The 27,051-nt window shown below is 33.4% G+C and overlaps 1 protein-coding gene across 1 annotated transcript in view; it reads left to right on the top strand.

Annotated features, from left to right (window-relative positions):
- Positions 1–9,300, top strand: part of Dbx — a 35,217-nt gene extending 25,917 nt beyond the window's left edge. Inside the window, exon 6 of the mRNA XM_064220024.1 lies at positions 8,937–9,300. Coding sequence (XP_064076094.1) covers positions 8,937–9,287 — 351 coding nt within the window. The 3' untranslated portion in view covers positions 9,288–9,300. The remainder of the gene's footprint in view (positions 1–8,936) is intronic.
- The last annotated feature ends 17,751 nt before the right edge of the window (positions 9,301–27,051 follow it).

Below are 27,051 nucleotides of genomic sequence, written 5' to 3'. Positions count from 1 at the left end.
ATTGAACTGTCAATGAATGGCACACCCTTGACCGAGGTAGTTGGAATCAGTGATAAACTAATTAACTTTAATCGATTCAAATATATTTAATATCTGTTCCTTGTTGATTAAATAGACTAGATAATTAACTGCAGACTTTAGAGTCTTTACTGAGTGTTGCTATAAATTAAATCATTGAACAATTTCAAAATTATGACTTAAGATATTCGTCGCTTATGTTTTCGTGCCAGCGAATTATCATCGAGTCATCTTTCATGTATATCCATCAAAGTATAACATAAATGCACTAAATAACAAAATATATCATTCGTTATATGTTACACGCATATATAATAAGATACCGGGACATGTAATCAATTTACCGTTTACAAAATTTAAAAAGTTTATTAAGACTAAATTAAAAAGAACTGGGTACCACCCACCTATCATACATTCTACTGCCAAATACCAGTTCCCAGTACTGTTGTATTCCGGTTTGAAGGGTGAGTGAACCAGTGTAACAGGCACAAGGGACATAACATCTTAGTTCCCAAGGTTGGTGGCGCGTTGGCGATGTAAGGAATGTTTAATATTTCCTACAGCACCATGGTCTACGGACAGTGGTGATCGCTTACCATCAGGTGGCCCATTTGCCCCCCTAACTAAACCATAAAACAATATTATGCATTTCTAAATTATTCTACGGAATATTAGTATAAAATGTATTGCTAAACAATATGTATTATCACATAGAACTGTGAAATAACGCCCAACGTTCCACGTGTACAAATCCCCTGCACGAAGTTTTGGGATATCTGATATAGTTTTGCCACTGGTCGCCACAAAAGCACCCGGACCATAACTTACCCTCTTATATATCTCATGAAACACATATCTATAGTGTTTAAATATAACTTATTATGGTCCTTCTTATACAACTAGTCGTCGCCCGCGGCATTACCCGCATATGAGGTCACATCTGTTAGGTAACGTGTGTCTTTCTGGACTGCTGATAACGCATAAAATATTTATGACGATCGATTAACTTAAGACGTAAAAGATTAACAAGCTCCCTTTTTCATTTATAATATCAAATCGAAAGAGTGTTATTAAAATGAATTTTGATATCATACATACATAACTAAGTTCATATTTGCACGGCGGAAGCTTGAAATTTAGAAATTACGTATCAAAAGTCACATACGATGAAAGTATATACCTACATAGTTTTTTTAATATATGCCTTAACTAGCCACTGGTTTTGAACGCTAAATGAGCGCAAATTAAAAACATAATTGTATTAAGCTTTCTCTGTTACACAATACGGGCTTTGACAAGGGCAATTAAAATCGGATTGTAAATACAATCTCTTTTTATAAGTTTAAGTAGATTTTGTTTTCAATTCTACTTCTAAAAGATGAATTCATTTTCATTACGTTATTTTTAATCGTGATTATTGAAACTTAACTTTAAGCAAACAAAAATATTTACAGAAACTCGTCGTTATTATTATTATTTTTTAGATATATTTATTAGTTGAAATATAAATTTTTTTTGGTTAAATGTCACTCAAATTGTGTTTTATATATATATATAAAAAAAAAAGGATTTAGTTCATATTGCAATAACTTTTAGTCAAACAGCTAGATAGTAAGTTACAGTATAACACAACTTAGATGAAGCTTCCGAATTAAGAGCCGCTTCAAAATCATCAATCTATCTATTTCTTATGCGAAAATGATCTTTACGCAAACGTAATAACTTGTAATGTCCTATAACCTATATACATTCGCCAAATTGACAAGTGATCGTTTTTTTTTTAAATTGTCGAATTTGTGTTGAGCTTCTGTAATCGGTACTTGTATCAAACGGATGTTATCTAATTTTATTTGTAATTAATAAGATTAATATTTAACTTTGCGTGTTCGTATCTCAAATAAACAAAGAAATAAAATTCAATTATAAAAATATGTACTTACGATAAAAGAGATTCCCTTTAGTTACTCAAAAAGTACTAAATGAGTAAAAACATTAATATAGATGTAAAAAGAAGACTTTCTAAAATGTCTAATAAATAAAGGCGCGTTTTAAAAAAACAATATCATCTCAGATATTACCATCAAAGGTTATACAAAGGTTCCTAATTCGCGATAAAAATATATAAAAAAAATCTCTGCGCCCATCACAATCCGGCTCAACCCCTCAGGACGGCGTCATTAAATAAATTCCAACTTCCTCCCCAAACTATAGACTTAGCAATGAGATAGAGCGGTACCAATAATAAACTGGTTTTTTTTTTGTCGAATTGTGAACATCGTTTTGATTTGAAGCGATAAAATAAATCTGTTTCTTTTTAATTTGTTATAAGAACTTAGCAATTAATAAGCATACGTGGATCTCAACCGAATTAAATACAAAAAATTGCGGCCAATATAACTCCAAGCATTTCTACATTTTTTTTTATACAATGACTTCATTCAATGAACACAAATTTGATTATATCTATTCTAGATAAGAAAGAACCATAAAAATGAAGTATACATTTTATAAAAAATGACAGATATACATTTAAAGACATTTTTTTAAGTACGGATAATATGTATTCAGTACGTATTGAATTATTAAATAATATAACAATAAAACAATGTTATAAAACAATTCTTAAAAGAAAATAAACAGCCGTCTCTAATAGAAGCTTACCGCAACCAGCCCCGTCGGCGCCCAACAATTATTTAATGTCAAACGCAAGCAGCGCGCCAAGATTGCGGACACGCTCCGCGGGTGTGGAAGCAGCTTTATATTTATTACGTTCGATATTTAAATTTTTATATCATTCTCAAATTGACTTTTTTTTATAAATAAGTTAAGTTTCATGTCGCACGATTAATTAAGATTAGGTTTTTAAAGAATGTGTACCTACTGGTAAGTGGTCACCACCGTCGGTAGACAATGGTACTGTAAGAAATATTAACAGTCCTTTACATGCGCCACCAAGCTTGGAAATTAAGATGTTATGTTTTTCGTCACGTTAGTTACACTGTTCCACCCGGAACACAACAACACCAAATATTTCCGTTTGGCGGTTGAACATATGATGAGTTAGTGGTACCTATCAAGATGAGCTTGCACAACGCCTGCTATTATAATTAAAATATTTAATAATAATTAATTAATTAAATACAGCTGTGTAACTAAATCGCTTATTACCGTTTAATCGATGGTAAAATACTGTAAAATAAAGTTAGTAATAAAAAAATAAAACAAATTAAACTATTTAAAATCACTCAATATTATATTTTATCTATAGACACTATTAAAATTATAAAAGATTTTTAACTTCAAACTCAAATCCACCGACCGCCATCTTTAGTTTCAGAGTCCTATCAACTCAATCTATGCTTTGTTCGAATTAATTGTTCCAAACAATGGTTTAATCTGTGCTAGCTTTATTGGTTATCTGTGGCTCTGATGTAATGACGAATTTATGCGTTACTTATTTCATCTGCCTGTTTTATTTATCTAAACGTATTTTTAAATATATTTGAATTGAATTCTAGTTTAGAATAATAATAATTAAGAAATATATTCCCATGGCCTCCCGATAGCGAAATAAAAAAAAACGACGCTCAAATAATATCCGATATTTAAATTAAGTAAACATACAATATCATGTCACTCATTGTGATCAAACTGTAAAAGGGTTATTATAAAAAGATATTCACAAACACTATTTAAATTAAACAAAATTTGACTAAGCAAATACATTCGAAAAAAATATTACCGCGAAATTAAACAAACAAACATGGCGTCGTGTCAATCAAACCGCGAAAACCGCGCCAACAAAAAGTTCCCAATTCAAAATAAATAAATGCAAATATTTCGAAATTGGAACGCCGTGAATGTAAACAGCGGGCCGTTTGAATATTCATACCAAATATGAATATTTCAAATTTGGAACGCGAACGTCCGAAAATCATTCATTGGACGAACGTCGAGTCAAAATAGATTCCTATGCTATTTACGTACGGAATGGACTCGGGAATTGTTAAAAAAATAACAAAAACCTGATCTATTGAAGCTGATAATTAAATTAAATTGATCGCAGAAGAAAATGACTACAGCCTTTACGATCGCATCGCTTTTATACTAGTTGTCGCCGGCGCCTTCGCTCGCGTTTTAGGGTAAAAAAAGTAGTCTATATCCTTCCTTGGAGTTCGAGCTTGCTTCATATTTTGATATTCCATCAATTCGTTGCAGTGGTTTCGCCGTGAAAGCCAACAGACAGACATACGGACAACAAATACATAGCTTGGACTCGATATGACTCTATATGGTATATAAACATTATCATAATTAATTAACAATAAGCTATAATCAAGAAAAACAGACGAAAACCGTCAAAAAAGACTTCCATATCTTTAAAATCAAAAATTAACGACCCACTTGTTATATATTAAGTCACTTTGTACTAAATTATCGAACAAATAATATAATATTTTTAAAATAAAATGTCTTATTATATTCATAAGTATGACGAAACAGCTTCGAAGCTAATTAATCATAATCACAACACTATAACGAACGTCCCCCTTCCCCTCCTAGTTAGTCGCGCCTATCTCTTTATTCCGTATAATTCGCAATAAAAGTGAATATGCCAAAGAGTAATTAATTCTTAGTCGAATCCACCCCTGCCTTCGTAAGGGATGTGCTGATATTAAATATTCGATATCGACAATTTTAGATCTTTTCACATATCTACATATACTAATATATTATAAATGAGAAAGAAACTGTCTGTTACCTCTTCACACTTAAACCGCTGAACTGATTTGGATGAAACTTGGTGTGGAGATAGTTCGAGTTCCCGGGAAGGACATAGACTTTTTTAATTCATCCCTCGAGTAGTTACATTTTTCTGCTAAAGGTAAAGTTTTATAAATTTTGCCGGTAAAGGGTAAGCTAGTTCATTATAAAGCGAATTTAGATTTTATACGTTTATTTTTAAATTACTTTAGCAAGGAGAGCGACGTACAAATGAGCTTGATGTTAACTGATCCTCTATTTAACTAAAACATTTCCTACATTCAATGTATTTATATACATCGAGTTCGTATTTCGTTACAAATCATCAATATCAAGTCGATTGAATCGTTTGTTTATTTCAAAGGAAATTAATAAAACATCGACATATTCAATCAACTACTCATCGACAAGAACCACATCACTAACGCAAGTCAGAATCAGAAAGGGTCGCGTCATCTGGCGTATTGTCGCTAAATGTGCGAGTACGTGTCGGTCAAGGAGGGTCTTTAGGTATTGGAGTGAGCGGCATACTCCTGCAAGCTACATGCGGTTTTAAGCGATATTCCAAGATAAGCTTTTATGTAATAAGGGTGTAAATAAGACGTTTTAACCGTAATCATATGGAGATTCTTATCCAATGATAAGGATGTCCTAATCGTTTTTTGTTTGGACAACATCCCGCAAAAACGGAAAATGAATCTCGATAAATCGAGAGCAGTGAAAAATGATTTATTAAGAAAAAACATACAAATACAATCATAATTTAAAACTAGGTAAATGAAATATGCTAGGCGAAATTATAGTTGATACGCAAAATAATTCTATGGACTACCATAGGATAACCTGTGTCTTGGAAGTCAAAAATACATTAAACTTTATCGTCGTTATGTCTCAGCGTACCTGCCTCATGAATCTCTCCGTCCATTAGAGGATATCTCATGAATATCCGTTCAGTAGTTTTTGATTTGGTCGCGTTTAATCAAACAGACCCAGCGGAGGAATTTTCTTTTATAATTTGTAGCGATGTAAGCGCTTTACAATCGTTTCCATATACATTTATGTAGCAAGTAAAGTGCTGGATGAATTTTAATTCCATTTAGAAGAACCGGCAAGATTCTCTGCTATGGACTACAATTTAAGTACATTTGCTTGGTCAAGTGGATATGGGGCTGCTGTAAGTTCTGGGTCATTGAGTGTTGAGTTTTTCTGTCAGAGAATTCTCAGTAGTGGCTATTAGTTGAGAAGTTGACAGTGTATCATCAGTGACTCGGTGTATACAGAATGTCGTTTTCGTTCGGACTATAAGTTAACGCATACATTTGTACAATATAGTCCTCTTCTTATCCTCTCTTCGTTGAGAGCAGTCACAATCATAAACATAACATAATAACATAATCAGCCTGTAAATTTCCCACTGCTGGGTTAAGGCCTCCTCTCCCGTTGAGGAGAAGGTATGGAGCATATTCCACCACGCTGCTCCAATGCGGGTTGGTGGAATACACATGTGGCAGAATTTCGTTGAAATTAGACACATGCAGGTTTCCTCACGATGTTTTCCTTCACCGCCGAGCACGAGATGAATTATAAACAAATTAAGCACATGTAAATTCAGTGGTGCCTGCCTGGGTTTGAACCCGAAATCATCGGTTAAGATGCACGCGTTGTAACCACTGGGCCATCTCGGCTATATAGTCACAATCAGTGGCGTAGTTATCATAGAAAATGGTTTGGTGAACCAACATAATATTACCATAAACATATTCTATTGAAGATATAAGTTATGCTATGAACGTTTCTTGTCAATCATATTAACCAAGTAATACATCTTACAATAACAGCCCATAAATGATCCTACCTGGGCAAACGCTTGCCACGCTGCTCCATACGTAGTAGGTCGCGACTTTAAGAGCTTTATTTACTTCTCGATTCCAGTATCACCCGAGTCCAATCTAAACCACCCAGACCCTTTCAAATACATCCAAATTGCAGACGTATAAAGGTGTAACAAAGTAATCCAACATATAGAATAAATAAATTCATGAAAACTCAAAGCTTACCAAACGTGAATTTTTGACTTTAGCTACGACCACGAGTATTTTAGTATACTTTTTAGAAAAAATGTCTGGATTATGGCTCGGGTTCCATCACAGGAATTGAATACCGTTTGTGAATAACAGCATTGTAAATCTGTTTATTTGAAAAGAGCAACTATGAGAGTTTCTTATAATTTTTTATCGCTGGAGACTGCTTCCGTAGTGCTTCCGTTCTGCTTTGGTGATGATTCAAAAAACTTCATTGTGAAGTTTACTTGAATAAAATACATTTGATTACTGATTACTATTATCCTATTAGTTCGATTATTTTGAAATAAGAAAAAATCACACGTTAAATATTTTTCACGAGAAACTTAAAGAGGTTGTTTTTTTTTAAATGATCCGATATCATTATCAAGATAATGTCAAATTAGACATCCATGTATAATCTGTCTCACGTTTCAATTATCAGATATTCGCGCCAAAAAAAACATTCGACAATCAAAAGTGACAAATGACTCGTTCGAATTTCAAAATCGATCAATAACTGATTGGTTCCGTTCGGTGAGAGTGATTTGTCATTTTGATTTCGTGTAGATTTTTATGCTAGATTTTTGGCTTTTGATAATGTTTCTGTTATATTTGTTTTGTTCAAAATAACGGTTCTATTATGAATGAATCTTAAAAAATGTATTATAATTATTATAAGCAAAGGAATTTTCGATTCGGACAAAACGTAAATAAAAATGTGAGTCAAGAATATGCTTCCGAAGAGCGTTGAAATGTGTCAGTCTGAACAACGTTTACCTAATTGTTTCTTTACTGTAGTCTCTCGATTCTTATTTTCAACAGATAAAAAATATTTACTTAATAACAAATATGAATACACTTTTTTAATTAATTTAGGTACGATGACAACGTAATTTTAGTTCATTGTTTATATTTATTTATTGTGTTTTTAGTTATATTACACAACTTTTACTAGAAAATATTAGTCTCATTTCGTTATAAATATACAAGTCACATATCAAAGACCCGCGCGACCACGCCCCGCCATCAATAAAGCGTCACCCACACAATACACTCCGAAACTGTTAGATTTCACAAAAATAACCAGAAAATGAGGAATCGATGTTATAAAAACTGCCCCTTTGATGATAATTCATAAATTTAACGATAATGATGGTTTTTTTTTTATATTTTATCCGAATCACGCACGCATTAGTTTTTGTTAATATTCATTTATAAAAAAAATATTATATATGACAGTTGACATCTGGTAGTTAATATGTATTTGAACAAAAAAGATGGAGATTCTCAATTCGGTTGAATTTTTCTAATGTTTATTACCTCAGGACTCCGTGATTTTTTAACCGATTTGGAATATTTTTGTTTCGGAGGGTTACAAGAAGATTTCATACAAGAAGATTTTTTATTTGCTCGAGATTTATTTATAAATTATATTCAGAGTACTTAGTATTTTAAAGGATTATTTTTTGTTACATTTTTACAATATTAAATAAACTGTTACGTAGGTTTAGAAGCAAATCTATTTAAGCTAAACGTAATTCAAATTACGACTTAAGTCAATTAAAGTTATGATGTTTTTTGAGTCATGATATTCTCAAAAGCAACTAAAATTAGGAAGTTGGTTCATCTTGCACGCGATCGCTCTTCAGCCGTGTAGGATTGTCTTCCTATCAGATAATCAGAGTGAGCAATATATGTCGTGACTTAAATGAGTAAAAAGGCATTAGGCGCCAAAATAATACGCATGGGAAATGAAGTTTACTAAATTAACTTTAAACCTAATTTCGCAAAGTACCATTTTGTGGCTTTATTCTTTTCCATTGCCGACATATTTCCTAATCCTTAATTTATATAATGGCTATGAATAATTATTTGTGTCAGCCTGTAAATGTCTTCTTTATGAGGAGAAGGTTTGGATATCTTCCAATGCAAGTCGGTGGGTACACGTGGCAGATTTTCATCCGCCACATGCAGTTTTTACGATGTTTTCCATCTCCAGGCTTAATCTAGCTATAATAAGTTTTATTCTCTTAACCACTGGCTCACCATGGCTGTTCATTCTATTTATTAAATCATTGTGTTTTTTCACAGGTAAAAATCTGGTTCCAAAACCGTCGCATGAAGTGGCGCAACTCGAAAGAGCGGGAACTCCTCGCGTCAGGCGGATCGAGGGAACAGACGTTACCCAACAAAAACAACCCGCACCCCGACCTATCCGACGCTGAAGCAGACAAGCCCAAAATGTCTCCAGTTTCGAACGAAGACGACGAAATCAAAAACAAAATGTACACTTCAACTTCGAACTGTCAAAATGATTTTCGCTACGACGACAAAATGGCCGCGGGCGGTTTATTTGCGCGGGAAAACGTTTTCACGAACATGGAGGAGGACGACTACGAAAGCGACGCGAGCGCTTCCGACGAGGAGATCAATGTAACATGACGTGTTTCATCATTTGTAATTAATACCATAGATTAATTGCCTAATTATATCATGTGTAAATTTTAATGCATTCAGTCAGTGGTTGACAAAATGTTGTCCGGTAAAACTAACAAAAGCCATACCCAGTTTCCACAAAAACGTAGACCCAAGAAGCTGTTACTACAAAAGAAAATAATACCATATACCTTTGAAAATTAACACACGCGTATGATATCGCTAATGTAATTTCAAAAAGTCGTATCTCCCAGTTACGTGCTTTGTCATTAACATTTCCCTTAAGTTTTAGTAACCGAACGTCTATTATTTTCTCTGCAATTTTTTTGGAAAACGACATCGTTTTTTGTTTTTTGTTTTTTTTTCGTCTTCTTCTATCTTCAAATTAAAAACAACCATCATTAAACTCCAAATAACAAAGGTGTTACACGCTACAAAAAATCATACCTCAGTGTTCCCGACTCCAAAAACATCAAGAACCACTGAAATTAACACAAAAAATGGCGCATACAAGCTAATCTTAAATCCTATACTGGAATTATTTAAAATTAACCAAAATAACATAAATTACGATTCTTTTTAATTTTCTACGAGACATTACCGCATAGTTCGACAAATAAAACTTCACAAAACATTTACATAATATAATCGATCTTCGTAATTAACATAAATTATGGAATATGTAAGCGTCGCCGTGCGTATGTGTGTGTATATATATATATATTATAATTGTTTAATACTAAGTTCAAAGCAACAATTTCATAAATGGCTAATAGTTGAATATATAATGTTGCCGCGTTTGGGGTGACTTTTTACGTTATTGAATATTTGAATATTATGTGTAGTATTTTGACCTCCTTATCACGAATATCATACCGAAAATTTGCGCAAAAACTATATTTAATATGAAAAAGAGGTTGGGTAAGGTTTTTAAAAAAACAAATGTTTAGGTTATAAACACGCGATTATGCACACCGAATTAAAAGAGGGTTTCCTTAGTCTAAGGAGGTCAAAACACGTTACTGTACCAAGTTTCAGATTGATCGGTGGTATGCGCTTTTCGGAAGATCGTTATTGAAATCTTAAATTGATTTTTCAATTTAACAATATTCTTTGATAGAGGGATGAGAACAATCTTTACCAATCGGAAGTATTTTCCGCGTCATTTTAGGCGTCGCTACTTGGCTCCCGATGACGACATACTCGTCACAGAAGTGCCATAGTCCTCACAGGAGTTGTCCGGAACATATAAACCGGAACTACTGCTCTTGTTAGCTATCAACTAGACAGTCTTGATCTTGGCCTGCTGAGTAGGCTGTAGGTCACGAGGGTTCGAATCCCAAGCCAAGCCTGCGCCTTTTGAATTGTCAACATTAAATTCTCACCGCACATTTGCCGTTGATATCTTGTCCAAAGTTTCTGATATCGTGTTCTATCTATATTGGGCTTGTGTTTCGAGTAAGCTGTCACTATAAGCCGATATATTTATTTTCTGGTTTAATAAACTAACTAACGGGTTCATTTTCGAATTCGTTTTTTCGGTCATTTATTCCGAATAATTTATGAAATATTTATTATCTGTAACATTTAAGATTGTTCTTTTTTAAATTAATAAATTGTAAATATAGATCATAAAGTGTAATATAAAGTAATGACATTATTAAATATAAGTAAATAAATAAATTCTCTAGTGTAAAATATATTTTTAATTCTTGCAAATAATACTTTATACAGTGATACCTTAACGTTTGGTAAGTGTGGCCGGAGCATAGCGTCGATCTGGATGGAGCTTTACAATCGAGTTTTTGCTTTAAATCTTTTTTCAAATAAAATTTCGGAAATAAACAATCTGTATTTACTTCTCAATAAAAGTCTGGGTATTATTGTATACAAGTACATATTTATTGCATGTAAATTGTCTACATTTATGATTATATAACATTCTAAATAATTGTATAAACTAAATAAAACACGTTTAAATAAATTTTTAAATAAACTTAAAATGCACCAAATATGTAAATATTAATTAAGTTTGAAAAATTACATAACATAATTTTATGTCATCCATGTGAAAAATAAATTTTGAAAATCCATTTTCGTTTTTAATTTTATCAAAACGCTCCTTACACACAAACACAATACACGAGCACACACATATACAAACATACATAGTTGTAATGTAACCATAGATATGAGAAATATATCAATTTAGACTTGTCTGAAAATATAAAATAAAAATAATTTAAAAGTACTTTCAATTCAAACTTATTAAATTTTTCGATTTTGTCCGAGGCTTCGCCGATTTGTAAGAGAGAGGTGAGGTTCTCTGTCTTCCTCTTCACGCCAGACATGTGTTTACAATTGTTTTTCAATGATTGCTGTTTTAGTTGTATTGCGTAACTCACAAACGAAGCTATAACATTTATAATATTAGGATTTTAAGATAGAACTAAAAAATTAGTGGAATTATTGTCAAAGCATTTGCATTGCTCAAAATAATTAAATATAACCATAATTCATACAAAAAAAATCACCGACATTTTTTAAGAGCAATATGAAGTTAAAAACAATAGACAGCTACTAAAATGGACGTCGGAAAAAAATATCACATCACCCCCCAAGGGGCGGCTCTACGCGGTATAAATACCGAGGTGTCGACGCGTCGGACGCAGAAAAGGTTATTTATTTAGCACCTTCGTCGTGTGGTCACGCCTTTAGGTGTTTTTTCATACTAAATTCATGATGTTATATCAAAATATTTAGAAATTATTCTGCGTCAGTATTATAATGACATCAAAACATAATAAAGAATTTGTTAGGAAATGTTTATAATTACTTGGTGGTAGGACTTTGTTACCACCCGCTTATCAGATATTCTACCTCCAAACAGCAGTACTCGGTATTCCGGTTTGAAGAGTGACTGAACCAGTGTAACTACAGGCACAAGGCAAATAACATCTTGGTTCCCAAGGTTAGTAGCGCAATGCCATGTGCCATAGTACAGCCTATTCTAATGGAAGTAGGAAAAAAGATAAACAAACCTTAGAATCACGTATTTCATGCGACTTCCTAGTAACTCGGCTATATTGTGCACTACTAAGAGTTTATGATTAGTATATCTTCATTTATTATACAACACTATTGCACTTTACTACTTATTTCCACTTTAATTTTACTTCCAAAATTCCGATAACAGTTACGGCGACGTTCAAAACACAATTTATTCGCAAATCCATAGTAAACATCATAGACTAATCAAGCTCTCGACCAATGATATCGCGTCAATTTGCTGTCAAATGTTGTTTATTTGGCTTTTCTCCTCTTGTGGTTGGAATAGAGTGTAGGTATCTAGTTATACAGCTACACATTTGGTTACTATAATCAAAATACCGTTTAAAAGATCTAAGGGTTTAGACGAAAGTGACTTTGTTTTATACTTAGATACTATTTATAAAAGTCCTGTATAGTTGTTCGTAATCTGAGCCAGGCTTAGATGAATCATTTATACCGATGGGCTCACCTGGATAATTTTAGCTAATTTAACCCTGTAGGTGGCGCTGATGTTGATTACCATGTTTTTTTTAATACTTGTAATGGAATAGGCGTTTGTCTTCCATCTCACCTGATGGAAAGTGTAGATGAAGAAGGTGATACACGCCCATCCAAAAGAAACCTGTTCACTCTACTCTTAAAGGCTCCAGAGTTCAACTTATCAGGAAAAATAGACTCAGGCAGGTCGTTTCAAATCTTGGTAACTCTCACCAAAAACGGGCTGTCAAACCTTTTAATGATGATGTTCTTTTAACATTACGACCAATTTCTACTTTTCCATTCTACTTTTCATTGCTTTAAGTAGAAAATACTTCACCTCTAAATATATTTTTATCCAAATATCTGTATTAATAATGTTTTAATCTGTTGTATTTTACTTGTTCTATTTTTGTCGGAATAAATTCGCTAATTAAACGGGAAAGCCAAGATATGCCACTAGTTTACAAAAGCATTCCTAAATAATGAATATTTTTCCTGAGATCGAATAACACGAGTTATAAGTTCTGCGTTTGTAAACATCAAAAAATCATGGATCGATGGCCAGCAGACGGCCCCACACGTGTCGCCCCAACCGAACTAACGTCAAGCACACGGGTGCGTTTGATCTAAACGCCACTATTTAGGGCAGATTAAATAAATTGCTCTTCGAGATGTTTTAGAAAGACTAGCTTGTTAGTGTGGCGTCGCTTGTAAGATATCATTTAAAAAATGAAAAAATTGTATCTGGTAATCAAATAAATAATGTTTTTTTATAAATCAACATGTATGTTTTGGTACGAAGACACTTATAATAGGCTGAAGTAAATGAACAACCAGCGCGATAATCTTGCTCCAGTATGTGCGTCTGTATATTTACAAGCATCTCTTTAGGCACATCACAATTTTAAAAAAATCAAGGCAATCAGTTTTACGAACTGACTAATAAAATAATAGCATATTTCCGATACAAACATTGTTGTATACGAGTAAAAAAACACGACCATTATTTTTGTTTAGAGAAACAAGAAAATAATATTAGCTTCCTATTCACATCAAAAATAATTTAAAATCAAAATATACTTTATTCATGTAGGCTTTTACGAGCACTTTTTTAACATGACTATATTAAGTGAAACTACCACCAGTTCGGAATGTAGGTTCTGCCCAGAAAAACCGGCAAGAAACTCAGTAGTTACTCTTTTTTTTTTAAAAGCAAACATTTAAAAGCAAAAAGCTATAAGCAAGAATTAACCAAAATAAAAATTGGTTGGAACGAAAAAGTTTTTCCTATATATTATGTATTAAATAACAACAAGAACAATTATTAAAATTATTACTTTAAATCTCTATCAAAAAAAGACCTTTAAATATTATTTCAGAGACAAAGAAATTCTGGAGGAAGCATGACCTTTTTCATACGTGAAGACTACCGTAAGCGAAAAATAATTTCGCCCCAAAAAAAAAATACAATATAAATATAAGTTTGTTACACGTGCAAAGTTAATTATTTATTTACAAATGTTAATTAGTATTTTATAAACTATATTGTATACCAACCATAACACGTGTGGCCATAACCCCATATGCGCGTCCACGCCAAATAAACAACATTTGACAGCAAATTGACGCGATATTCACTGTGGATTTGCGAAAAAATTGCGTTTTGAACGAAATTTTTATCGGAATTTCGAAAGGAAAACTAAACTACTAGTTAAGTGTTGTATTATAAATAAAATATATTAATCATAAACTCTCAGTAGTGCACAATATGGCTGAATTATTAGCAAATCGCATGAAATACGTAAATCTAAGGTTTGTTTTTCTTCATTCCTACTTCGATTGGAATGAGTGACATTAGTATCGTAGATCGATAACTGTGACTCAATTGTTATTTAGCCAGTCCTCGAGTTTAAACCGGCTGTGAGTCCGGGACTTGAGCACTTGAGCATTCCCGTAAGTCATACCCGAGCTCAGCCCCGAACCCTACAACTGTCTTAATGAATAAATTACGATCAATATTGACGATAGACAATACAATCTCCTGACTATTACCAATTAGACTACTTTCCTAGGTTGTAGGGCGAGCCTGTATGCAAAGGTACCACCACCACATATTTTACTGTCAAACAGTAATTCAGGCGAAGGGACATATCGTCTTAGTTGCCAGAGTTGCTGGCGCATTGACGATGTAAACTATGGTCAATATTTGTCACAGTGCCATCTCCATTTCACCTTTCGGAAGGGGGGGGGGTATAAGCCAATATTCTACCCCGGAACTCAAACTATCAACATACTAAATTCCATCTAAATAGTTCCAGCGGTTTAAGCGTGAAGTAGATTTGAATTCCTAAAATAAACCTTCTCAACCAAAGCGCAATTTTATATATTTTTATTTAAAAAAAAATTGTAGCACCGGCCAGGGCCCCCGGCAGTTGGCTTGACTGCCTTATGGATAATCCGTCCCTGGGTAGCGCTCTAGTTTGTATATAAAACCAAAATATTCTTTATTCATGTAGGCTCATAAAAGCACTTTTGAACCGTCATGTTACAGTGTTGAAGTAAGTATGTGTATGTAATCACCGGTTCATAAAGTCGATTTTACCTAGAAGAACCGGCTAGAAGCTCTCATTCTAATAACAGAGCTTATCTCAATAAAAAACAACTCCATTTATACATATCCTGCCAATCAACAAATACAAAGTCCTCGCTCATTCCCATTGATATAATCTTGTATTGAGTAATATACTGCACTATTTGTTTTCCAATTATAGTACATTGAGTTTTTAGATTACATTAGCAGCCTGTAAAGTTCCCACTGCTGGGCTAAAGCCTCCTCTTTGAGGAGAAAGTTTTGGAGCATTTCCACCACGCTGCTCCTATGCGGGTTGGTGGATACACATGTGGCAGAATTTCGTTGAAATTAGACAAATGCAGGTTTCCTCACGATGTTTTCCTTCACCGCCGAGCACGAGATGAATTATAAACACAAATTAAGCACATGAAAATTCAGTGGTGCTGGTCTGGGTTTGAACTCGAAATCATCGGTGCATCTTAATGCACGCGTTCTAACCACTGGGCCATCTCTGCTGCCTGACTTTACTTAGGTTTAACTCAACTAAATAAAAACATAATCCTTAAATCTGCAGTCATAAAATAAATCAGTCCATAGCGAACACGACAATTTCTGTCAATAAAACAAACGCACATGTTCGGAAAATCCCGCCAAGTGGGCACGTGACCTGCACGTGCCTGACGTGACATCTGCTGTGCGAGCGAGACGGGTGGACGGGAGGTTGATAAATGAATTACACTCGTCTAACTGCAGCAGCCAATAATGTTTTGAATAATCAAGATAGCATCTTTGACATATATTTGAATAATAGATAATTTGACGATAAGTCTGTTAAATATATCGTTATATTGTTTATTTGTAACGGAGACCCCTCCCCCCCCCTAGTTCTAAACTGCGTCATGAAATAAATTGACAGGAAACTCTGATGTCATACTTCTAAACAGATTATAAAATAAATACCTATTCACTCAAAACCTTTTAACGAATTATATGCCTTATATAAAAATAAATAAAAGTGTCTCCAAAATTTTTTGTCTTCGTGAATACCATGAAAAAAACTTAAGAACAATTTCATTTAATCATGTCGAAGAAAAGCTTATTAGGTCATTGAATAATTAATATTCTTTTTAACCAGATATTTCGGTTTAGGTTTAGGTTGTGTATTTTTTTTAATTGTTTGCTCGGCGCTGAAGAACAACATCGTGAGGAAACCTGCATGTGTCTAATTTCAACGAAATTCTGCCACATGTGTATTCCACCGCCCCTCATTGGCAGCGTAGTGGAATATGCTCCAAATCTTCTCCTCAAAGGGAGAGGAGGCCCTAGCAGTGGGAAATTTACAGGCTGCTAATGTAATGAAAATGTAAGTATTACCAGTTAGTCTGTTCCGAATGTTGGCGCACAGTGTATAAATATTTTAGCTGGTAAAATCAAAATAGTCTATATATAATCACCTTTTTGTAACAATTTGTTGGACGGACGAATGGACCACCCGACGGTAAGTGGTCAGCACCGCCCAATACCCAAACTTATTGACGCTGTAAGAAATATTAACATACATTCCTTACCTAACCAATGCGCCACCAACCTTGGAAACTAAAATGTTATGTCCCTTATGCCTGCAATTACACACAATCACCTTTCAAACCGGAACACAACGATACTAAATATTGATGTTTCACGTTTGACTACCTAATCATTGGGTGGACCTATCCAGGCAGGCTTGCACAAAGACCTAAGTTACTACCGATTAAAAGTACAAATTTACAAGGTTAAACATAATGTAGGTAAATCTACCTCTGGTTTGGAACGTAGTTTCTACCGACAACAAGCGGCAAAAAACTCAGCTATTTATCTTTTCCATCAATCATTATTACATTTAATCAGCATACAGTTAAATTTATGTAACCTGTATTAAAATCAACGATTGACAAGTGCTTATATACGCAGTAGTGGTCATTACCATTAAATCGCATTTAAAGGGGTCACGCGCCTCTAAACCGCTCCTATATATGTATAGTGTCCTAGTGGAGGGGAAGAGAGATAGAGGAAGAGCACCGTCCCAACGGATAGACACAGTAAAGGCGTCTACAGGATCCAGTGCCCAGGCTTGCCTACGAATGGCACAGAATAGGAATGACTGGAGAAAGGTCACGACTCTCAGTAATGAGGAAACGACTAGGAAGAAAGAAGTCCTAGTGACGTTTCTGCGCTATAAAAGTAAAGGTATTTGCATTTTTTAAATAGAAAATGTAGGCCTGTCATAAGACACCCAGTTCGAACGAAATTGCGTTCGCTTTATATTATGTATTAAATAAATAAACAAAAAGGGACAATAATTAAATGCTAAAAATATATCAAATTGATGTTAAAAAAAACTTGCCCACTTCTGGGCCAAAGCCTCTCTCATGAGGAGGAGGTTTGAGGCTCATTCCACACACGGATGTATTAAAAAGTGTATGGCTGTTTCTCCACACGTGACTTAGCCGCGTAAAAGAACGTCGATCCAAACACATATACAAAACTCAACTACAAAACTAAAATGTATTTTGGTGGCTCTTCCACCACCAGAACGCCTCACAAAATTTATATACAAAAAATATTGGTTTAGCCACTGACAACAATAAGATCTAACGCACACATAAACGTCTACTAGAGTTCAACGTGTTTTATTGTAACGAGAACTAGTTTAAACGTTCTAAATCAGTTTACGCTACATAAAATCGTTGGTAATTATTACGAGACAAAATAAAATAACTCCCCTAAAGAAATTGTCATTGTTATCGACGTGGCCTACTCTTCGTGCTACAATTAATGTTTTATCTCTAGAGTTTTTTTAACTAAATAAGTCGAGCAAGATATAGCAGTCCTTTTTTTTAATTTTAATAACCATTAGTCGCTAAGATTATTTCATAGACAGCCAAAATCAAAATATTTATTCAATATCGAAGCGTTAAACTTGTTAATTGAGTGTCAATAATCTACTACCGGTTCGGAGACAAGCACCTCGGACCTGGGAAGAACCGGCAAAAGAATTCTCAGTTAAATATTTTTTGCATAATTAATTGAAAAACATTTCGGAAATCAACACTAAACTAACAATTAACAAAGTCGCAGCAAATAAAATGCATCCAAAGTTTTTTTACTTGTGTATTACTAATATTAAATAAATTTTTAGTATCGTCTTCATTATTATTGTTAACATATATCAAATAAATACAAGGTTTTTTGTCTCTGCAAATGTACCGATATACAGAAAAAAAATATGCGTTCCATTTTAAAACTTTTAAAAAATTATATTCGCTCGACACCTGAACTTCTCCCGTGGCGTGTCAAAACCGTTCGAAATTTGAAATAGGCGGGAGGCTCAATCAAAGCGAGAGGCTGCTTCAGGCAGCTGCTATTTTGTAGCGTTCTGTTGTTTTACGCTTTTTTCCCACCTTTTTCAACCTTCGCAAAATGGCGGATTAAACGAAGTCAGAAATTTTCGTTTCGACGAATAAAAATCAGAAAGTTGAAATGGTCATATAAAAAAAAACTGTAGAAACAAATTCAAATAGTGTTTTATTAAAAATAAGTAGCTATTATAATATATATATATATAATTATATCTAACTCTTATTTTTCCTAGGATATCCAATCAAACACCTTCCAGAAGAATATTGTTAAAAAAATTATGCAAATTCGGCAAACGAAGCTTATTGGTACAGGAGGCATAATACTACTTCTCAACCCTTTAACATAAAAAAATTTAAACGTTATTCACGTTACTAAAATTGTAAATACATTTTTTTTTTTTTTTATAAGACATTTCAAGGCTTAGTTGAAGATTATATTTTTATTGTACCAAAACAAAGAAGTTTCTTTAATATATCTCAGAATATTAAGTAAAAATACTTTAACGATTTATTATCACAAAATCAATAAATAAACTAATCGTCCGGAAATCCGTTATAAATATTACTGATCAATACTTACGTATTGAATTCCATGAGTTACGACCCCACAGATGTTATATTAAAATATCGTAAAGTTAAAACCCTTTCTGTTACTTGACACCTTTTTAAATAAACATTCTATCAACTTGTGTATTTATTATCTGTGATTGTTTTGTAGTTTGAGCAGATTTTTTTACTGCATTATTTAGCAACAATGATAAAACATTAATCATTATAATTATAAGCTTTATTTTATTTAAATAATTAATTTGCCTTATTTAGCACCAGTTGAGGCGGCTTTATCTGCTTGAAATTTATGAATCTTTATAGCACAGAAACCTTTGACCTTTGACCTTTCTTGTGGCTTAGGCTTACTCCGTATCAGAAATCTGTTGAGTATCTTAATCGTGAAAGCATAACAGTTACTTTCGCGTGTATAACATTAGCAAAGAAAAAAAAATAGAACGGAAATAGACATCCTTCTCAATAATATTAACTAATAAATACATTTTAAAACTAAAACCATTCATTTTTTTTTTTTATTATAGTTAATTAATTTACATAAAGTTAAATTATTAATTGATAATTATATCAACACTAAAAATTTTACAAATGAAAGTCCGAAACATATTTCTCGATTAACTTTACTCAACATACAGATATCTAAATATTTTTACTTACATATTATTAATATTGTGAAGTATTTAAATAATAGATACATATAAAGAAATGCTTCCGATTTTGGTAATAGATCTACGTTTCTTAATAATAAAAGTTCATGAACTATTTAACTCTCTGGTAGGTATTATATCCGATTATATTTATATATAAAATAACTATTTTTTTATCATTATCTTTTATTAGTAGTTTTCGACATATTTATTTAAAGGGCTCTATGAAGAACGACTTGCAAGAAACTTAGCTTAACTAAGACATTACGACATATTTTTAAGCTGAATAAAATATCCTCAACATGCATGGCCTGTTGATTTGACAAATTAATTTCTTACAAAACAGGCACAGATAAAAAAATACAAAACAAGTCTTCATATGAGTTAACAACGACAATTCGTAAACATTAACATTTTAATCTTTAAAATTAACTGTTGCGTGAAATAAATATTATTTATAGCTTCTAAATACGAGAGAATGAATTTAAAAAGACCTATCATTAGTTTCAAAACGTTTATTATCAAAACATCGATAAATTATCTGACAATTGAATTGGCGCGTTTTTTAATGTCAAATTAGCCAACCATATTGTCAGCCATTGTTCTTTTTTTTGGGTGCGTTCATGCGTTTATTCTTTTTTTTAATAAGAAGGGGTGACTTTTTTGGAGCTTGAAATCTATACTAGTGTATTCATATTACCTTGCTTCTACCATTTTATTTAATAAGTAAATATTATTTTATAAAATATTTTGAATTTTACAACGATAATAATTGACTTGGATTATATGATAATTTATGTAATACATATTTATTACAAATGTATTCTTACAAAAATAACAAATCTACACTCCTAAAAGTCTGTGTACAACTAAATAATTTCTAACGAATTATGTTTCTTTTTTAAATTGACCTTTTTTAATTTAGGATAATTACGATTTATTTTTTTCGTTTTGAAAATAAAACCGACAATAAATACGTATACATTGACAATATTGACATCTATGACGATATATTTGTGAAACATGTTGGTCTTTAACATATATTGCTTAAACCGGGGAAAACGCTATAGAATTAGACGTGCTCCTCACCAAGTACAATGCTATTTTTTTTAATTTAATATAGAACAATAGACAGGCAACCTGATGGCTTGGAACAAATTAATTAGTTTAGATTAAAATAAATTGGTTTAAATTTTAAACTTTCGGTCGTAGACAATTATTGTAAGACGGCCACTGAAAATGAAGCGATGGATCTCGAGACCCCGCGGCGGCATTTAAGTTGCTGACATAAGCTGAGTGCTATAAATCTTCTCTGAGCAGACGTTTCCAACTGTAATTAAAAATAGACACATTATTAACATATCCCTTATCAGTATTTAAATTCTATAAAACAAGCAAAAGATGGACGATATTGTCCAGCCTTTGACTGTACCCAAGAGTATTTTTAAAAAAATACTTTTTGAGCTAATTTTCACAGGTTCTATTAAATATTAATAATATAACTACTAACAGATACAACATCATTGTTTATATATGTGCAACGTACAAACGTACACGTATTTTTAAAGACATGATAACTGGGTTGCGTGTGGCCCTATAAAGCCTTTTTGGATTAAAACTTTTTTTTAAAGTTAATCCCAACAGGTATGTCTCTAACGCCATTTTGTTACAATTACACGTGTTGCGTGTGAACTTATTAAAAAAACAACAATAACGTCCTTCAAACACATCTGAGTATAATTGCTGAGCCCGAAGTTTTACTCGCGAGAAATTTGGAATGTTTATTTTTTAAAGTTTTTTATATTCACTGTCATAATATAGACGTTAAAATTAGAGCCAAACTTTCATCGCAATCGGTTAGAGTATTTATTTTTATGTAGACATTTTATCTTCATATGTTGTGATATTTTTACCTTACCTGTCCTTACCTCTTCTGCCGACGACATTGTACTGGTTGGTGAAGAGGGACCTGAGATCCAGAGCAGTTTGGAATATTGGCAACAGAAACAAATGTTGGCTTGACAATCAGTAGAACGAAGACTGAATACATGTTCTGCGATTTCGGCGGTCTCTCCGGTCCTGAAGCCATAGCGCTTGATGGCGTAGCCCTTCCAGTCTGCTCCGATTTCGGTATCTCGGTTCACTCATTCAAAGCGATGGCGAAATAGATCGAACGGTGAAGCACAAGATTAATGGCGATTAATGGTGGATGAAACGGCGGCAGGTTACGGGAACGATTTGTGACCCCCGTATTCCTCTTAAGTTTAAGGGTATTTTTAATAAGAGCCTCGTTGGTCTATCGTCGGTGGTAAGCCCGTCTACGTCACCCACTTATCATATATTCTACCGCCATACAGCAATATTCAGTAGATGGTCTACAGACATAGTCGCTGTAAAAAATGTACCCTATTCCATACATTAACAATGCGGCACCAACCTGGAGAACTTAGATGTTATGTATCTTACGTCGTAGAGAAGTGCACACGCACCATTCAAATCGGAAGACAACATTTTTTGTTACTAATTTTTGCTTTTGTTTGTGCTGAACGGGCACAGATTATTTCGTACGACGGAGAAGACACGATGGAGACTGAACGGTACGGTTGAGATTACAGGCTCAATTTAAGTTTGGCATAAGAGTAGTAGACTCTTTGTTAACCCATAACCTAAAACGTCACAATAATATATAATTAGATAAAAATAAATGATTATTAAGATAACATATAAGAACAATCACAAAAATATTAACAACTTAATTTTATTACGCTCATTGTATTTACATAAAATTTTACAAATTGAAAACAAAAATAACTAATATTGATGTTTGACGGTACGTGTCAATGTCATTCGTACGAGAACTCTACCATCATAGATTGACGCGTGCCAACAATTTTAAGGCTAATAATTATCTCATTATACATATATATATAACTGATTTAAATATAATAATACATTTTCATAAATTATCTGTAGTCTCACTGTTCGTAGACCACAGTATATTAATTATATCCTAATTAAATATACATATGTATCTGTTATCATAAGAATTATTTACATTAAGGCCTTAATTATATATAGATAAAAAATAGTTACTGTACTAATCATGACCGCGTGGAATGGTAGCAAGAATGCCAGCAGCTGCATTTGATTCGCAATTCCGAATCTCTGAGCAAAAAATGAAGCCGCCCTGTCACCAGTGGATGTAATAAGGCTTGGTGTTATACTTTTAATGAAGATTTTTGCAGTACTACTCCAAGGTCCAAGTGTTTCAACAGCAAATGCAACAAAAAATTTGGATTAAAAGCGTCAGATTTTTTCGCGGCGGTTCCCGCTCTTAAAATTATTTCCTTGAATATAGACTGGGCCCGCGTTTCAACTAATGTAGTGTTCCACACTAGGGCCTGTCATCGTTCCCAGGGTACCAGTTTCGGTCCATCAGGTCTCTCAGGAACGTCGATGGTGGCAAGAGTCCTTTCTGTTGTATCATTAAGAGTACCCTGGTAGAAAAGCCTATCTGAACTCATTGGACAAGAAAGATCATGTAATCAGAAACAGCTCACCTCCTTACCACACAGGGCACCTGTGTTGTGACTTGTGTGTGCTTAAAGCAATGCGGTGTTCCTAGTCATATTCAATTATTATTTTTTATGGCTTAAGTTGGCGGACGAGAATATGGGCCACCTGATGGTATGTGGTCACCACGGCCCATAGACAAAAGCGCTGTAAGAAATATTAACCATTCCTTATATCGCCGATGCGCCTCAATAAGATATTATGTCCCTTGTGCCTGTAGTTACACTGGCTCACTCACCCTTCAAACCGGAACACAACAATACTGAGTACTGTTATTTGCCGGTAGAATATCTGATGAGTAGGTGGTACCTACCCAGACGGGCTTGCACAAAGCCCTACCACTAAGTAAAATTCATATTAATTATTAATTTAATTACTGACGAAACGTTTGATATTTTCCGTTATTCATGCAAGTAGTAAACGTAATCAAACTATCTTCTAATTAATAATAATGTTGCCAATATCTTGCAATTTAAATTAAATACTTTATATATGAGTCACATACAATATATCAATACACTTTATGTCTTGTATTCCTTAGTTGTATTACGTCTTATGATAAACTGTATGTTTGTTTAAAGTGTGTTACGTCACAACTCGCAACGATGTGCGAATATAATCGAACCTAGGATATTCCCGTATCCCAGTGATAATAAGATCAATATCAAGAACGCTTACTTTTGAAAATCAGAGGACAAACAGTGTATGACGTCAGTTACTTGATATGACATATCGTCGTTGCCCCTGCAAGTCGCTACGTCATATGTGTTTTTTTCTTATTTTTAGACTGTTATGCCGTTTTAATCGTTATTTCAATAAGCATGTGCAACATTGAATTCCATTCAATTGTCATCCAAACTTTCGCATAACATTACGAGTAATAAGATGTGTATTCGTTGACAAAGCTATAAGTATTTGAAGAGTTTAATTAGAAGCGAAATCCTTGATAATAAACACCATATAAATAAAAATCTTAGTAAAAAGTTAATTAAATGCCGTATCCAAACTATCGACATCGCATAACAGCCATCAATAGTGAACATACAAGCGTAGTGCCTGTAAACACGCCGCTTGACGTCGACAGGGACGGACTTCGACGCCATATTGGAAAATCTATGATTCATACCTTCCATGGAATACTTCTAACTTAGCTTGGAATGTAAGTGAACTAAATGGGGACGAGTTTGAAGTGTAATATTTGACTTTTGTTTTAAAGTAAAATCCGAATATACTATTACAAAATACTTTTGAATCTTATATAAAACCTGTTCGGAGAATACTCTTTTCAAAATAAGAAGTTATGTCACTTAAATACAATTAATATATTATTAAATAAAAAACAAAATTACTTTTAATATATATATAACAAGAATATATTCATTAATAAAATAATACTTTTATCAATTTCTGGTTTGCGAATATTATTACAAAATAGTTTAACAATGACCGTATATCGCGATATTTCCCGGCAAAACCAGAGCCGTCTCAAGCTATGCTGGGGCCCTTGGGCATCCGTGAATTTGGGGCCCTTTTGGTAGATATTTACTACCATGTGCTAATAATTTACTTATGGCCAGGCCTTAAGTATAGTTTCAAATAAACGGTGCGGTAATTTCCGAAAATTCTGGAATCTGATTGTTTGTACAATCTTATGGCTATTTTATACTTAGTAAGTATATCTATTTCTATTACGAAGATTACGTCTTTCTACTTTTAATATCGACTATCGTCAATAGCCTTTTTTGATAAATATTTTAGTTATTTCTTACACATATATATCTTTCGAAAATATACATAGAAGTCAACGTGAGCACAAACGTGTGAAGGAAATTGTCGGTTCTTCGGGGCCCTCTCAGGATGGGGCCCTGGGCACGTGCCCCATGTGCCCTATGGTAAAGACGGTAATGGGCAAAAATGAATAAATTCAAAACTAATCTAAGAGTTTGACATAATGACAGGATATCATATATCATAAAATACTAGTTCGCTCAAATTGTAAACTTAAACACATTAAACACTCCTGCCTGATATAATAATAATAAATTAAGGATTAGTATTACAACCGTTCTTCCCATCCCAAACCCTAATAAAACACATTCACCCAATAACAAGAATATCAAACTACTCAGAGTACATTCCTGCGCAGTTTCTCTCGAAATCGCAAGGTATTATGTTTCGAGCAAATTACTCACTTCGATACAAAGTAACACACGAATCGCACATAATGGACTTTTATTTACTACATATTGTCCGATAAAATGGAGGATTCGGTACATACAACAAGCACATTAAATACAGTGTTGACTGGTTCGTTTAGTAGACAGCTTATGTGCTACCTCGAGCTCCTGCGTTCAATATTCAAGTCAGACCAATCAGTATTTTAATTTCTCTACCGCTTATTATGGTCACACTACAATCACTTGCTAATCCATTCCATATGAATGAATATTCGAATCAAAATATAATATTACTAGGTGAACACGCGTCAACGCCCGCGTGAAACTCAGTTTGTGACAAAAAACCTGCGTACAACACCTTATCTACCATTTCGCCCCCAATGTTTCTCCTTAGGTTTAAGCTTGCCTCGTAAGTACCTTATTTCATCAAAATTTAATAAAATAGCCGTGAAAGAGCAACAGACAGAGTTACCTTCACGTTTATAATATTATTAATATTAGCATTATTATTTAATAGATAAATAAATAGCCCTCTGTAATTATATATGTATATCTCTTTACAAATAAATAATGTTTTTTTTTATCATGAACTACGACTATGTCCCGTAACCTGGAGTTACACTGACTCACCCTTCAAACCGAAACACAACAATACTAAGTTTGACTGAAGAAAATGTTAGAAGTAGATGGTACACCAATGAATTAAACCAGTAATATTCGGATAAGATTCACGCGTTCTAACCACTGAGCTATCGCGGCTCTACTATATAATGTTCAAAGCTTATGTATATTCCAAGCCTTCAATCCTGAGCCGTCAACAGCATCTTTAAACCGCATGACAAGAAAATAAACGATTGGAATCCCCCTCTTTATTTACCGAAGCACTTTATATCGTCTCCGGTTACAATATATTGTTACGAAATGACCCCAAACTGTTACATGATAGTTGCGGAATTAATGTAAACAATATTGATTGTTACTGAGATGAAAATCTGTTGTTGAAACAGAAACATTTAGTTGAAACTAGCTGAGCACGCGGCTTCGCCATCGTAGGATACCATTACGTGAAAAATTTGAAGAAATTTGTGTATTACCGGCTACTTCATAATATATTCAAGAAATCGTAATGTTTATAAGGAAGTATATACAAAAAAATTCATATCAACATACTATTAATACTAGAAATTGAAATAAACTTGTAACCTCTACTTTCCGCTTGCATACGACACAGAGAACATTTTCGGTAAACGCATAACGCATTGGGCAATGGTAAACGCGTAGATATATAATATTATGTCGGAAAATATA

The sequence above is a fragment of the Vanessa tameamea genome, chromosome 30 (genome assembly GCF_037043105.1).
Source record: "Vanessa tameamea isolate UH-Manoa-2023 chromosome 30, ilVanTame1 primary haplotype, whole genome shotgun sequence".
NCBI lineage: Eukaryota > Metazoa > Arthropoda > Insecta > Lepidoptera > Nymphalidae > Vanessa > Vanessa tameamea.
The sequence above is the reverse complement of the archived record's forward strand: the minus strand, read 5'-3'. Positions and strand labels throughout refer to the sequence as shown.